The sequence below is a fragment of the Nerophis ophidion genome, linkage group LG16 (genome assembly GCF_033978795.1).
Source record: "Nerophis ophidion isolate RoL-2023_Sa linkage group LG16, RoL_Noph_v1.0, whole genome shotgun sequence".
NCBI lineage: Eukaryota > Metazoa > Chordata > Actinopteri > Syngnathiformes > Syngnathidae > Nerophis > Nerophis ophidion.
Window position 1 is genome coordinate 20,755,381 of NC_084626.1, and position 15,073 is coordinate 20,770,453.

The following is a 15,073-nucleotide window of genomic DNA, read 5'->3' on the forward strand; positions in this document are numbered from 1 at the left end:
GTAAAAAAACTAAATAATATTAGGCACAAAATGCAGTTTAATAATTAGTGTATTTATAATTAGTCACGAGAAAATTTGGATCTGCATTTTGTGCAATTAGATAGATAATACTTTATTGATTCCTGGCTATCTACATCTTCATTATTATGTATTGTCCCTGAAAAAAACCACAATATTTTTCACAAAATGCAGTTTAATAATTAGTTTATTAAAATTAGTCACCAGCAAATTTGGATCTGCAATTTGTGCATTTAAATAGATAGTACTTTATTGATTCCTATCTAGATAAATCGTCATTATTATGTATTGTCCCTGTAAAAAACTAAAGAATATTATGCACAAAATACAGTTTGATAATGAGTTTAATTGTAATTAGTCACCAGCTAATTTTGATCTGCATTTCGTGCAATTAGATAGATAATACTTTATTGCTTCCTGGCTATCTACATCTCCATTATTATGTATTGTCCCTGTAAAAAAACAAAACATAATATTTTGCACAAAATGCAGTTTAATAATTAGTTTATTAAAATTAATCATCAGCAAATTTGGATCTGCAATTTGTGCATTTAGATATGCATGTAGTTATTTATTACTTCGGTACTCTTGTCTTGTTTTGTATATTGTACAATATTTTGTATTTCTATAGTGATTTGTATATTGTACAGGATTGCTTATTATTTTTATTGGATAGTAGTCTGTTTATTTCAACTGTTAGTTTTTTCCTTTACCTCTTGTGTTATTTACCTCACCCATATTTGTTCCCTCTACCGCACCTTAAATTGGAGTCTTTAATCTCGTTATATGCAAATATAATGACAATAAAGTCCATTCTATTCTAGATAAATCTTCATTATTATGCATTGTCCCTGTAAAAAACTAAATAAGTATTATGCACAAAATACAGTTTGTAAATTAGTTTAATTATAACTAGTCACCAGCAAATTTGGATCGTAAATGATTTGACAATAAACTGGATGTCATCATGTCCCATCCCTCCCTCCATCCATCCATTCTACCGCGTATTCCCTTCGGGGTCGCGGGGGGCGCTGGAGCCTATCTCAGCTAAAATCGGGCGGAAGGCGGAGTACACCATGGATAAGTCGCCACCTCATCGAAGGGTGTCATCATGTCCCTTATTAGCTAAATGAAAGAAAAATATGGTCTTTCTCGTAGCTGTCACGCAGCTGGCGGCTACTTATTGGCTCAAAAGCCGGACACGTCAGCAGTACACCCGAACTCCTCTGAGTGATTGACATTTATTCGGCCAATCATTGTTCGAGACTATGGCACGTCGACGTGACGTAAGGCAACGAAACCCAATCACAGGACCCCATTTTGGGAGGGGCTGGTTTGTTGACAGGAAGCGTGTAGAGCAGAAGTTTTCGGCGAAGAGTTGATTTGGGATCTATCAATGACAAATGGGTCTCTTCTGGCGCTGTGTGGACTCAAAGTATGCGTTTTAAGAACGAGCCGCGGCAAAGATGCAATGGCGGTCACTCGTAGTTGGTCTCGTGGTGCTTCGGCTGTCTGTTAGCTGTGTGTTGTGGCTTGCCTTCGGACCGGAGCACAGCGTTAGCTCGGACGTCAGCCGCCCCAAAGCAGAGCTCCTGTCCGGGAATGAGGGGACCAGCGGCAGCACATGTGCGAAGGTCGAAGGAGAGCTCCCGCAAAGATCCTACCTGAGCTTCTTTGACGACCACACGGACGATTACGTGAGGAGATACAGCTCCTTCTCGGACGTGCTGAAAGCAGCTATGAAGGAAAAGGCCAGAAGCATGTTCTACTTCGGTTATGATAACTACATGAAATATGCTTTCCCCAAGGACGAACTCAACCCAATTGACTGCGAAGGGAGAGGCCCGGATGTTCAGAACCCGTAAGTCTTTTAATAATTACAACTTCTAATCGTCTGACCCAAACAAGAAACTGCATGCAAAGTACTCATTACAGAATCGAAAGTGTATACCGTATTTCCTTGAATTGCCGCCAGGGCGCTAATTAATTTAAAACGTCTTCTCACTCCTGCGCTTACCAAAGGCATGCGGTAAAAATGAGCATACTCTAATTATTTTAAAACGTCTTCTCACTCCGGCACTTACCAAAGGCACGCAGTAAAAGTTTGAGTGTGATGTAAGCTTGGACCTTAAAGGCCTACTAAAATGAGATTTTCTTATTTAAACGAGGATTGCAGGTCTGTTCTATGTGTCATACTTCATCATTTTACGATATTGCTATATTTTTGCTGAAAGGATTTAATGGAGAACATCCACGATAAAGTTCGCAACTTTCGGTGAAGAGAATTTTGTGAAGTGAATTATATTTATATAGCGCTTTTTCCTCAAGTGACTCAAAGCACTTTACATAGTGAAACTCAATATCAAAGTTACAATTAAACCAGTGTGGGTGGCACTGGGAGCAGGTGCGCGGCACTGGGAGCAGGTGGGCAAAGTGTCTTGCCCAAGGACACAACGGCATTGACAGGATGGCGGAAGCGGGGATCGAACCTGCAACCCTCAAGTCGTTGGCCGAGCTATACCGCCCCTTTTAAGAGAAAAGTCCTGCATCTACCGGAAGTCGCAGACGATGACCTCACATGTTTGATGGCTCCTCACATATTCACATTGTTTTTCATGGGAGCCTCCAGCAAAAAGTACTATTCGGACCGAGAAAACGACAATTTCCCCATTAATTTGAGCAAGGATGAAAGATTCATGTCTGAGGATATTGATAGCGACGGACTAGGAAAACAAACCAACAAAAAAAAAGTTAAAAAAAAAGTTTTTAGTTATTTTTATATCTTTCTTTCCAAATAGTTCAAGAAAGACCACTACAAAAGAGCAATATTTTGCACTGTTATACAATTTAATGAATCAGAAACTGGTGACATAGTGCTGTATTTTACTTCTTTATCTCTTTTTTTCAACCAAAAATGCTTTGCTCTGATTAGGGGGTACTTGAATTAAACAAATGTTCACAGGGGATAGATCATTGAAAAAAGGTGGAGAACCACTGTCTTAGGAGAGTAGCGTTTGAGTGTGTGTGGCCCTTTAACATGTGACAGCCTGTGAGGTGTGTGTTGGCGAGCAAGGAGAGGGAAAGTGAGCGGTAGCGTGAGCGCAGGAGTGGCTGGTGTTTTCTTGGATTGGCTGTGTGCTAGACCTCAATAAAGCCACGATTTGCAACTAATTGCTGGACTCTTCATTTACCCTGGAGTCCGGAGCTGTGGAGACCCACTGCCGGGTTGAGTGAAGGGTTGTGCGCACAAGGGAGACGCTATGGGAGCCGGAAGCAGGAAAGGTGCAACACATGTTTGATGTGTTGTCAGAAGCAGCTGCTGAACAATCTTGGCAAACCACCGTCGTCCATTGTTGTATCGCGCAGCCAAAGTGTTCCCAAACGGGAGATCTTAACGAGGCAGGAGGGTCTTCCAGCTCTGGCTTTAACATGTTTTCCTAGCCTGCTAGCTGCTAGCATGTCTACTCGTTCGGTACACCTCCGAACCGAACCGAAACCCCCGTACCGAAATGGAACAATACAAATACACGTACCGTTACACCCCTAATAACCAAGCATGCATCACTATAGCTCTTGTCTCTAAGTAGGTGTACTTTCACCACCTGTCACATCCCGCCGTGACTTATTTGGAGTTTTTTGGTGTTTTCCTCTATGTAATGTTTTAGTTCTTGTCTTGCGCTCCTACATTTTGTTGATTGTCATGTCATGTACGGATGTACTTTGTGGACGCCTTCTGCTCCACAACGCTGTAAGTCTTTGCTGTCGACCAGCATTCTGTTTTTGTTTACTTTCTATCCAGTTCAGTTTTAGTTTGGTTCTGAATAGCTTTCCCTAAGCTTCAATGCCTTTTCTTAGCGGCACTCACGTTTTATTTTTGATTTAAGCATCAGACACCTTTTTACCTGCACGCTGCCTCCCGCTGTTTCCGACATATACAAAGCAATTAGCTACCGGCTGCAACCTACTGATATGGAAGAGTATTACACGGTTACTCCACCGAGCTCTAGGCAGCACTGACACTAAACAACAACACATCATTTGCAGACTATGAGGTGGCGACTTGTCCAGGGTGTATCCCGCCTTCCGCCCGAATGCAGCTGAGATAGGCTCCAGCAACCCCTCATGACCCCGAACGGGACAAGCGGTAGAAAATGAATGGATGGATGGACTGGTTAGCAAAAAATATTTTCAACCCAAATAGGTGAAATTAGATAATCTCCCACGGCACACCAAACTGTGTCTCACGATACACTAGTGTGCCGTGGCACAGTGGTTGAAAAACACTGCCTTAGAGCAGTGGTTCTCAACCTTTTTTCAGTGATGTACCCGCTGTGGAAAATGTTTTAATCCAAGTACCCCCTAATCAGAGCAAAGCATTTTTGGTTGGATAAAAGAGATACAGAAGTAAAATACAGCACTATGTCATCAGTTTCTGATTATTAAATTCTATAACAGTGCAAAAATATTGCTCATGTGTAGTGGTCTTTCTTGAACTATTTGTGAAAAAAGATATTACAATAACTAAAAACTTGTTGAAAAATAAAAAAGTGATTCAATGATAAATAAAGATTTCTACACATAGAAGTAATCATCAACTTAAAGTGCCGTCTTTGGGGATTGTAATAGAGATACATCTGGATTCATCAACTTCATTCCAAACATTTCTTCACAAAAAAAGGAATTTTTAACATCAATATTTATGGAACATGTACACAAAAAATCTAGCTGTCATCACTGAATATTGCATTGTTGCATTTCTTTTCACAGTTTATGTACTAACATTCATATTTTGTTGACGTATTATTCAATAAATATATTCGTAAAGGATTTTTGAATTGTTGCTATTTTTAGAATATTAAAAAAAAATCTCACGTACCCCTTGGCAGACCTTCAAGTACCCCCAGGGGTACTCGCACCCCCATTTGAGAACCACTGCCTTAGAGTAGTCAGGGTACAGCATGTGTGTACCATTACATATTTACCATACTTTGTTACGACGAGTATACGCTACTATTTTTTCTCACACATTTTTGTGTTACGATCTGAAATTCTGAAAAAAAAAAGTGTTAAAATCTAATTGTCATCCAATAGGCACACAAGGTTGGCATTTTCTTTTATTTTAGCCAAGTCATTTCCAAAAGGTAAAAATGGTAGGCTATATAGTTCCAGGGGTTCTTAACCTTTTAAGTTAAAGTGCCAATGATTGTCACACGCACACACACACACACACACACACACACACACACTAGGTGCTGCAAAATTATTCTCTGCATTTGACCCATCGCCTTTGATCACCCCCTGGGAGGTGAGGGGAGCAGTGGGCAGCAGCGGTGGCCACGCCCGGGACTCATTTTGGTGATTTACCCCCCAATTCCAAGCAGGGAAGTAATGGGTCCCATTTTTATAGTCTTTGGTATGACTCGGCCGGCGTTTGAACTCACAACCTTTTTGACCTCACAACCTTTTTGACCTCGGTGCCCAACTTTTCCACTACAAAGGGCCCATAGAGCCCACTCAAATATTAACAATGAGTCTTACTCTTAATCTTAATCATATTAAATAATTATATCTAATCTACTTACAATTTACAACTTTGTCAAATGATGTGAAAGCATGTGTTAATCACAAAAAATATTATTAATTTAACACATAAACCTTATGCTTTGGTCATGCGGATTAGAAAAACAAGTACTAACTAAATATGCTGCATAAGAAGGGACTTGTAAACAACTGACAAAAAATAAATTGACATACAATTATGTTGTGCTAAAATAAATACAGTACTTTACGGATTATTGGGCGCACTTGATTATAAAGCTCACTGCCGATCAATGGTCTATTTTTGACCTCTTTTCATACATTATAGGGCACATTAAAGGAGTCATATTATTATTATTTTTTTCTTAATTGAAAACACTTCCTTGTGGTGTACATAACATATAATGGGGGTTCTTTGGTCAAGATATGGTTTAGATTATGTTTTACAGATCATCTTCAAGCCGCTTTCTGACAGTCGCTTCCGGAAGCGACGTTTTCTGGGTGGTCTTATTTACGTGGCTCACTTTCGGCAGCGTCTTCTCCTCGTCATCTTTGTTGTAGTGGTGTAGCGTGCAAGGACGGGACATTTAGACTTTACTTAAATCAATAACGGAGCAGCATCTCCTCATTCGGAAACAACAACGTCGGAAGTGTATCCCCTGAAAAACCATCCGACCGGAACTCTCTAATAACTACTAATGTTCCTTGGGTGAATATTGTAAACTCACTACACCAGTATGTTTTAGCGCTTTCATGGTGACTTTACTGACAGATATAATTAAGAACTTTACACTACTTTATATTACCAATGGCAACAGCGGAGAATGAATGTCCCATAAAAAGAAGAAGCTTATCGACTACGGACTACAAAGGCGGACTGCGTTCATAGCTTACCGAATTCCTACTAAAACATTTTGATTGATTTTTGAGCGCCATGTGAAATGTCCTATGTTTTCAATGGCACATGTAAAATGTTGGTGTTGTTTACTTGAGTCATATTGCCATTATTTTGCAGTCCACACATATTTTTTCCAAGATGGTGCCGCTGTAGTGGCTGCTGTTGGCAGGAGCTCTGTGCCCTTGTTTCATCCTTTTATGTTTCCCTCTTGTTTTCATGTGTTATTTTATATATATATATATATATATATATATATATATATATATATATATATATGTATATGTATATGTGTGTGTCTTGATTGGACCATGGTAGAGCGCAATATGTATGTGTGGGACAATCACAAGACTACTTCATCTCTACAGAACTGTTTCATGAGAGGTTCCCTCATGGTTTATATCGGGCACAGAGTGGGTGGGTACAGGCAGGGGTAGGGGCGTGGTAATTGGCTCATGGTGATTGGCTCATGTGTTACCTAGGAGGTGTTTCCGTCTGTGACGGCATGTTGATATGATTTCACTGCGCTTGTTGAGGGATGACAGGTCTGGATGATATATAATAAACAGTTTCAATCAGTCAACCAATATTTATTTATATAGCCCTAAATCACAAATGTCTCAAAGGACTGTACAAACCATTACGACTACGACATCCTCGGAAGAACCCACATAAGGGCAAGGAAAACTCACACCCAGTGGGCAGGGAGAATTCACACCCAGTGGGACGCCAGTGACAATGCTGACTATGAGAAACCTTGGAGAGGTATCTCAAATGTGGGCAAGCCCCCCCCCCCTCTAGGGGACCAATCCATAGTGGCTCCAACACAGCCGCGAGAGTTCAGTTCAAAGCGGATGCAAGACAGCAGCAAGAGTCCCGTCCACAGGAAACCATCCCAATCGGAGGCGGATCTGCAGCGTAGAGATGTCCCCAACCGATACACAGGCGAGCTGTCCATCCTGGGTCCCGACGAGCGGTCCATCCTGGGTCTCGACTCTGGACAGCCAGTACTTCATCCATGGTCATCGGACCGGACCCCCTCCACAAGGGAGGGGGGGGGACATAGGAGAAAAAGAAAAGAAGCTGCAGATCAACTGGTCTAAAAAGGAGGTCTATTTAAAGGCTAGAGTATACAAATGAGTTTTAAGGTGAGACTTAAATGTTTCTCTTTTAAGCATAGGTTGCATCTTTTATTACCACTGTTGTAAGGTGTGCTGGATGCAAGAATTTGCCATGTTATTGAATATTCAACATTATTGTCTTTGAGGTTCCAAATGTGCTTGCTGAGTTCTGTTGAATTCCGCAAGGTCTGGTTTCTAAAGGAGGCCTTGTTATTATTCCATCTGGCTTTAAATGCTCCTTCGGTTAATCCTACGTACGTGTCCGATGTGTTAATGTCCTTGCGTGTTACTCGTGGCCTCCTACAGGTCGGACGTGCCCGAAACACGTCCGTAGGGAGGCGTTCGGGTGGCATCCTGACCAGATGCCCGAACCTCCTCATCTTGGTCCTCTCGATGGGGAGGAACAGCGGCTTTACTTTGAGCTCTTTCCGTATGGCAGCCCCACAGCATCCAGAGCCTTAAGGAACTCCGGGCGGATCTCATCTACCCCCGGGGCCCTGCAACTGAGGAGCTTTTTAACTACCTCAGCAACCTCAGCCCCAGAAATAGGAGAGCCCAGCACAGAATTCCCCAAGCACCGCTTCCTCATAAGAAGACGTGCTGGTGGGATTGAGGAGGTCTTCGAAGTATTCCCTCCACCGATCCACAACATGAGCAGTCGAAGTCAGCAGAACACCATACGCACCATACACTGTGTTGACAGTGCACTGCTTCCCCTTCCTGAGGCGGCAGATAAATCAATCAATCAATGTTTACTTATATAGCCTTAAATCACTAGTGTCTCAAAGGGCTGCACAAACCACAACACAAACCACTACGACATCCTCGGTAGGCCCACATAAGGGCGAGGAAAACTCACACCCAGTGGGACGTCGGTGACAATGATGACCCAGTGGGACGTCTGTGACAATGATGACTATGAGAACCCTGGAGAGGACGAAAGAAATGGATGTCGAGCGGGTCTAACATGATACTGTGAATGTTCAATCCATAATGGATCCAACACGGCCGCGAGAGTCCAGTCCAAAGCGGATCCAACACAGCAGCGAGAGTCCCGTTCACAGCGGAGCCAGCAGGAAGCAGGAAACCATGGTAGTCCAGAATCGCTTCGAAGACATCTGGAAGTCGTTTTCCATGGCTTCTCCAAACTCCTCCCATGTCCGAGTTTTTGCCTCCGCGACCGCTGAAGCCGCACACCGCTTCGCTTGTTGGTCTGTGCCTCCGGAGTCCGACGAGCCAAAAGAACCCGATAGGACTCTTTCTTCAGCTTGACGGCATCCATCACCGCCGGTGTCCACCAACGGGTTCTAGGATTACCGCCACGACAGGCACCAACCACATTGCGGCCACAGCTCCAATCAGCCGCCTCGACAATAGAGGTCCGGAACACGGTCCACTTGGACTAAATGTCCAGCACTTCCCTCGTGACATGTTCAAAGATCTTCAGGAGGTGGGAATTGAAACTCTCTCTGACAGAAGACTCTGCTAGACGTTCCCAGCAGACCCTCACAATGCGTTTGGGTCTGCCAGGTCTGTCCGGCATCCTCCCCCACCATTGCAGCCAACTGACCACCAGGTGGTGATCGGTAGAAATCTCTGCCCTTCTCTTTCCCCGAGTGTCCAAAACATGTCATGAGCTTTAAGGTGCAGTTTGCAAATTCCTCACAGTAACATTTTTCAATGCAAAACATATAACAAAAAGCTTATGTTACCATTAGTAGGTTAACAGAACACGTTTGTTTGACAAAAGTCTGTATTTTTTACTATTACAAAGTTAATGTAATAAAACATTTTACCGGCCCGAATAAAATGTTTGGTGTTTACTGCTGTCACTCACCCGGTCTCGTCAACACGTACGCGCAGGCAATGCATGCACACACAAAACCTGTCCAAGAGAAGCAATTAACAAATTGCAGTCATGTTGTTGTTATGCTTGAATATACATTCAATTGCAGATAACACTAACTATCAAAATTCCTATTATTAGCTAACAATACCCATTAATGCGCGTGCATGTGTTATGCACGTACGTAATTACGTCATTGCATACTAAAAGCCGTGTGTAAAACACATTTGAAAGTTGGCACCCTCAAGGCATCTGTGTAATTGTTGCAAACAGTCCTTTTAACTTGATCAATTATTAAGTTATTATTAAGTTAAGTTAAGTCAAGTTAAGTTAAAGTACCAATGATTGTCACACACACTAGGTATGGTGAAATGTGTCCTCTGCATTTGACCCATCTCCCTGATAACCTCCTGGGAAGTGAGGGGAGCAGTGGGCAGCAGCGGTGCAGCACCCAGGAATCATTTATGGTGATTTAACCCCCAATTCCAACCCTTGAGGCTGAGTGCCAAGCACGGAGGCAATGGTTATAGACTTTGGTATTACTCGGCCAGGGTTTGAACTCACAACCTACGGATCCCAGGGCGGACACTCTAACCACTAGGCCACTGAGTAGGCTACTACTGTGGCTACTAAGTATCCCCAAAAAACAATTAACACTCCACTTTAATTCCTAAGACTGTATAAATCCACTCCAGATGGTTATTGATGAATAGGTTATTGTTTTTCATAACTACCATTGTTCTCTAACTAATTTAACTTCCTCAAACCTTTTCTGATATTCCACATTAAGTAAAACACACGTACACAAACACTAACTATATATGGGGAAACATCTATGTCAACAATAAACACATAACTTAAACATTGACATGGACGTAATAACTACTACGGGAGTGATGATACACTTATCTTATGAGAGGATGCAATAATTTAACATTCATTTGAAGCAAACAGTACAGTTAGCAACAATTAATTGACTGGCAGGTGTTGAATGTGTGACTGTGAATGTCATACATTACTTTTTAAAAACAACATTGTTTATCTGTGCTTTCTTTCTTTGACATTCAGCTCAAACGTGAACATAAATGACGTTTTGGGGAACTACTCTCTCACACTCATAGACTCCTTGGACACCCTGCTGGTAAGTCATACAAGTACACTTAATGATGCCGTACAACTTTCAGGTAGGTAGGGCATTGATGGAAACCAGGGCTTACATTATGATTCTTCCGTAACTGCCACATTGAAGAATTAGCTGCCAACAAGGTCGTAACCATGATTTGACAAAAACCAAGGTCAAAATTCTGCAACTTCTGCATTCACTATGTTCTCTTTCCATTCCTCCATCCTCTGTTTGTCCCTTTGCTCTACATTGTATCGCTCTCTCTCCTCCTGCAAATTGTATTGCAAGAGCACTAAGTAAAATGAAATACATTTCCTTCATATCAACATGGAGACACATTTAAATTAGAATTACATAATGTAATCAACAAAATACAAGCAGTACAAGAGTAAAAACTCATTTAAAAGTACAAAACCCAAAACCAGTGAAGTTGGGACATTGTGTAAATCGTAAATAAAAACAGAATACAATGATTTGAAAGTCTTTTTCAATTTATATTCAATTGAATACACTGCAAAGACAAGATATTTAATGTTCAACCTGAGAAACTTATTTTTTTTTTTTTTGCAAATAATAACTTAGAATTTAATGGCAGCAACACATCACAAAAAAGTTGGCACAGGGGCATTTTTACCACTGTGTTACATGACCTTTCCTTCTAACAACACTCAGTAAATGTTTGGGTACTGAGGACACTAATTTTTGAAGCTTTTTAGGTAGAATTCTCTCTAATTCTTGCTTGATGTACAGCTTAAGTTGTTCAACGTTAAATCGATGGTTTCATTTTCTCAGAATATTTTTTCTTGTCATTTTTGTTAATGTTTACAAACTCGGGAACTAATTCTCTAGGAACAAGATGACTTTGAGGGTAAAAAAGTACTGATGTCAATGAGTTATAGAAAGTAGGTTTTGTTTAGTTGTTGTGGACTACTGACTTTGTTATACTTGAATAATCGTATGTAATTAAAGAGAATAAGGAACAAGTTTACATAATGTGTTGATGTTAGATTTTCAGTTTTGACACTGCCTCTTAAAAAGGTCTTACCATGATTTTTTTTCTACATTTAGAACGTTCCCTTGTGGTATACATAACATGAAATGGTGATTATTTGGTCAAACTTTTGCATGGATAGATTAAGTTTTGGCAGACCATCTTTGTGCAATTTATAATTTTTTTAGCCAGACTTGTGTTTACGTCCGTCCCTGTTGTCTTCTTCAGAGGTAGCCCACTGATTTAAACAGTTTTTTTTGGTGCTGTCTTCCTGCTCGTAGTAGCAGGCTGACAGCAACATCCTCTGTACTGTGTCCCACGTGTGGGGAAGTTGGTATGCCCCCCTCGTCCCGGTTCACAGATTCGATGGCTTCTCTGATCCAGTGATGGTATATGTTGCTCTCTGTGCTGATGACGTGCGTTGTCCCAATCCTTGAGGTGGTTCTCCCTCTTGCAGTGGTCTGATGTGACACACTTCTGCTGTTTTTGTTCTGCTTGTTGTCTGGTGGCTCCTGTGAAAAAAACTGTTTAAATCAGCTGACCAGACACGTTAGAACAACATAACGTGACAACCTCTGAGAAAAGCAACAGTTGTCTCCGAAGCCGTCAGGTACGGAAGTAAACACACAGGTCTGTCTTTAAGAATAACAAATTGCCTAATTTTTTAAAGATGTAATGAACCTCTTCTGAGACCATCTTCATGCCGCTTTCTGACCGTCTCTTCAGGATGTTTTGTGGGCGGTCCTATTTTCGTGCCTCCACTTCGACTGCATTTCCAGCCCGTCAGCCATAGTTTTTAGCGCTTCCATTTGGAGTCTACAACTGACAGATATGACTTAAAACTATATACTACTTTGTATTAGAAATGGCAACAGTGTAGGTTGCATGTGCATGTATGAGATAGTGTGCCCCACAACAAATGGATAGAGAAAAATAAGTAACCTATTGACTATGAAGGTGGGCTCGCGTAAAGCTCTTTGGTTAAATGTTCTATCATATATGGAAATATCCGCTCATATCACATGTGGAAAAAACATCACTAGTTGTGAAAAATCCAAATTGCTTGTTTGGAGGACTTATGAAGGAAGGCAAGACTGTATTTTAAATATCGCCGCCAGGTCCGAATCGAAATTAAGACTTGTTGGGAAATGAAACTAAGAATGGTCCAATCTCAAAGGACAGTTCCAGGTCTCATTTAGTGTTTCTTCCTAGGTGCTTGGCAATGTGACCGAGTTCCAGAGTGCAGTCAAGTTGGTGATTGACACGGTGTCCTTTGACAAGGACTCCACTGTGCAGGTTTTTGAGGCAAACATCAGGTAACTAAACTGCATGTGAAATGTTTGAAATGTTCATGTGTTGCATTTGCATTATCAGTTGTTCCCAGTGGTGATTGTTCTTCATCTTGATTGACCAAAGGATCTTAGGAAGCCTTATCTCAGCTCACATTCTGCTAACGGATCCCAAGCATCCTTTTGGGAGGGTTGGCTTTGATGGTTACAACAACCAGCTGTTGCACTTGGCTCATGACTTGGCTGTTCGTCTTCTGCCGGCCTTTGAAAACACAGGCACAGGCATTCCTTACCCCAGGGTGAGTCAGATCCAACAATTGTCCTCGAATGATGAGTGAGTCCTTCTTATTGGTTGATTTCAGGTAAACCTAAAAACCGGAGTCCCGTCCGGTAGCATGAACGAGACGTGTACTGCAGGAGCCGGATCTCTGCTTGTGGAGTTTGGAATCCTGAGCCGCTTGACCGGAGATTTCACTTTCGAGGAGGTTGCGCGACGAGCCGTCAGATCGCTTTGGAAACTGAGGAACAATCAGACAGGATTGCTCGGTAAAGTCATGTTGTCCTGTGTAAATAGTTGCTTTGTTGCCAATGAAACAGGCTCTTCAGGGTTGACAATTCCCTTCAAAGTAGATGTTGTTGAAAACAACACTTGGTCATTCTTGCCAACCCTCACGGATTTTCCGGGAGACTCCCGAAATTCAGCGCCTCTCCCGAAAACCTACCGGGACAAATTTTCTCCCGAAATTCAGGCAGAGCTGGAGGTCACGCCACCTCCAGTTACATGCGAACCTGAGTGACGTGCCGACAGCCTGTTTTCACGTCCGCTTTCCCACAATATAAACAGCGAGCCTGCCCAATGACGTTATAACTGTAGAATGATCGAGGGCGAAGTCTTGGTTTCTTATGTGGGTTTTTTGTTAGGCAGTTTCATTAACGTCCTCCCAGCGCGGTAACAACACACAACAACAGCAGTCACGTTTTCGTCTACCGTAAAGTAGTTTGTCCGCCGTAAACAGCAATGTTGTGACACTCTTAAACAGGACAATACTGCCATCTACTGTACATGCATATGTGACAATAACATCTACGGCATTTAGAGAGTGCAGAAGAATGAGGAAGATACAGCCATGGCGACGCCGACGACGAGTAAGATGAATAAATACGCATTTGCGTTTCAAGCCGCAGCTGCGATTGGACCTGGATAGCCTCCGGGAAGAAGTAGTGGACTACAAATTGCTTGGCAGTGAAGATCTTCATCAGGAAGCTAAGATTGACCGGTTTTGGGCCATGCTAGGGAGAGATGGACGATTCCAGACTCTAGTGCATTTGATGAAAGCACTTTTATGCGTGCCACACAGCAATGCATCATCAGAGAGGGTGTTCTGCATGGTTGGAAAAATAGTGAAAGAGAATAGAACAAGGATGGACAATTCAACCCTTAACTCAACAATGAGTAGATAAGTGTTATGTGTGTGTGTGTACATGTGTAAATAAATGAACACTGAAATTCAAGTATTTCTCTTATATATATTTATATATATATATATATATGTATATATATATATATATATATATATATATATATATTAGGGATGTGGGAAAAAATCGATTCGAATACAAATCGCGATTCTCACGTGCGATTCAGAATCGATTCTCATTCTTAAAGAAATCGATTTTTTAAAAATATTTAGAAAATTTTTCTTTTATATATTTTTTTATCAATCCAACAAACCATTACACAGAAATACCATAACAATGCAATCCCATTCCAAAACCAAACCTGACCCAGCCACATTCAGAACTGCAATAAACAGCAATTGAGAAGAGTGACAAACACGACACAGAATAAACCAAAAGTATTGAAACAAAAATGAGTATTATCAACAACAGTATCAATATTAGTTATAATTTTAGCATAGCAGTGATTAAAAATCCCTCATTGACATTATCATTAGACATTTATGAAAAAAAAATAAAAAAATAGAAATATAGTGTCACACTGGGGCAGCATGGTGTCAGAGGGGTTAGTGCGTCTGCCTCACAATACGAAGGTCCTGAGTAGTCCTGGATTCAATCCCGGGCTCGGGATCTTTCTGTGTGGAGTTTGCATGTCCTCCCCGTGACTGCGTGGGTTCCCTCCGGGTACTCCGGCTTCCTCCCACTTCCAAAGACATGCACCTGGGGATAGATTGATTGGCAACACTAAATTGGCCCTAGTGTGTGAATGTGAGTGTGAATGTTGTCTGTCTATC

At 41.6% G+C, this 15,073-nt stretch overlaps 1 protein-coding gene across 1 annotated transcript in view; it reads left to right on the forward strand.

The window, feature by feature from the left end:
• Positions 1 to 1,342: 1,342 nt before the first annotated feature.
• The window catches only part of edem1 (ER degradation enhancer, mannosidase alpha-like 1), a 25,349-nt gene continuing 11,618 nt past the window's right edge, over positions 1,343 to 15,073 (forward strand). The window contains exons 1-5 of the mRNA XM_061874630.1: positions 1,343 to 1,879; positions 10,487 to 10,559; positions 12,745 to 12,848; positions 12,949 to 13,120; positions 13,184 to 13,367. Of these exons, the coding sequence (XP_061730614.1) occupies positions 1,485 to 1,879; positions 10,487 to 10,559; positions 12,745 to 12,848; positions 12,949 to 13,120; positions 13,184 to 13,367 (928 nt within the window). The 5' untranslated portion in view covers positions 1,343 to 1,484. The remainder of the gene's footprint in view (positions 1,880 to 10,486; positions 10,560 to 12,744; positions 12,849 to 12,948; positions 13,121 to 13,183; positions 13,368 to 15,073) is intronic.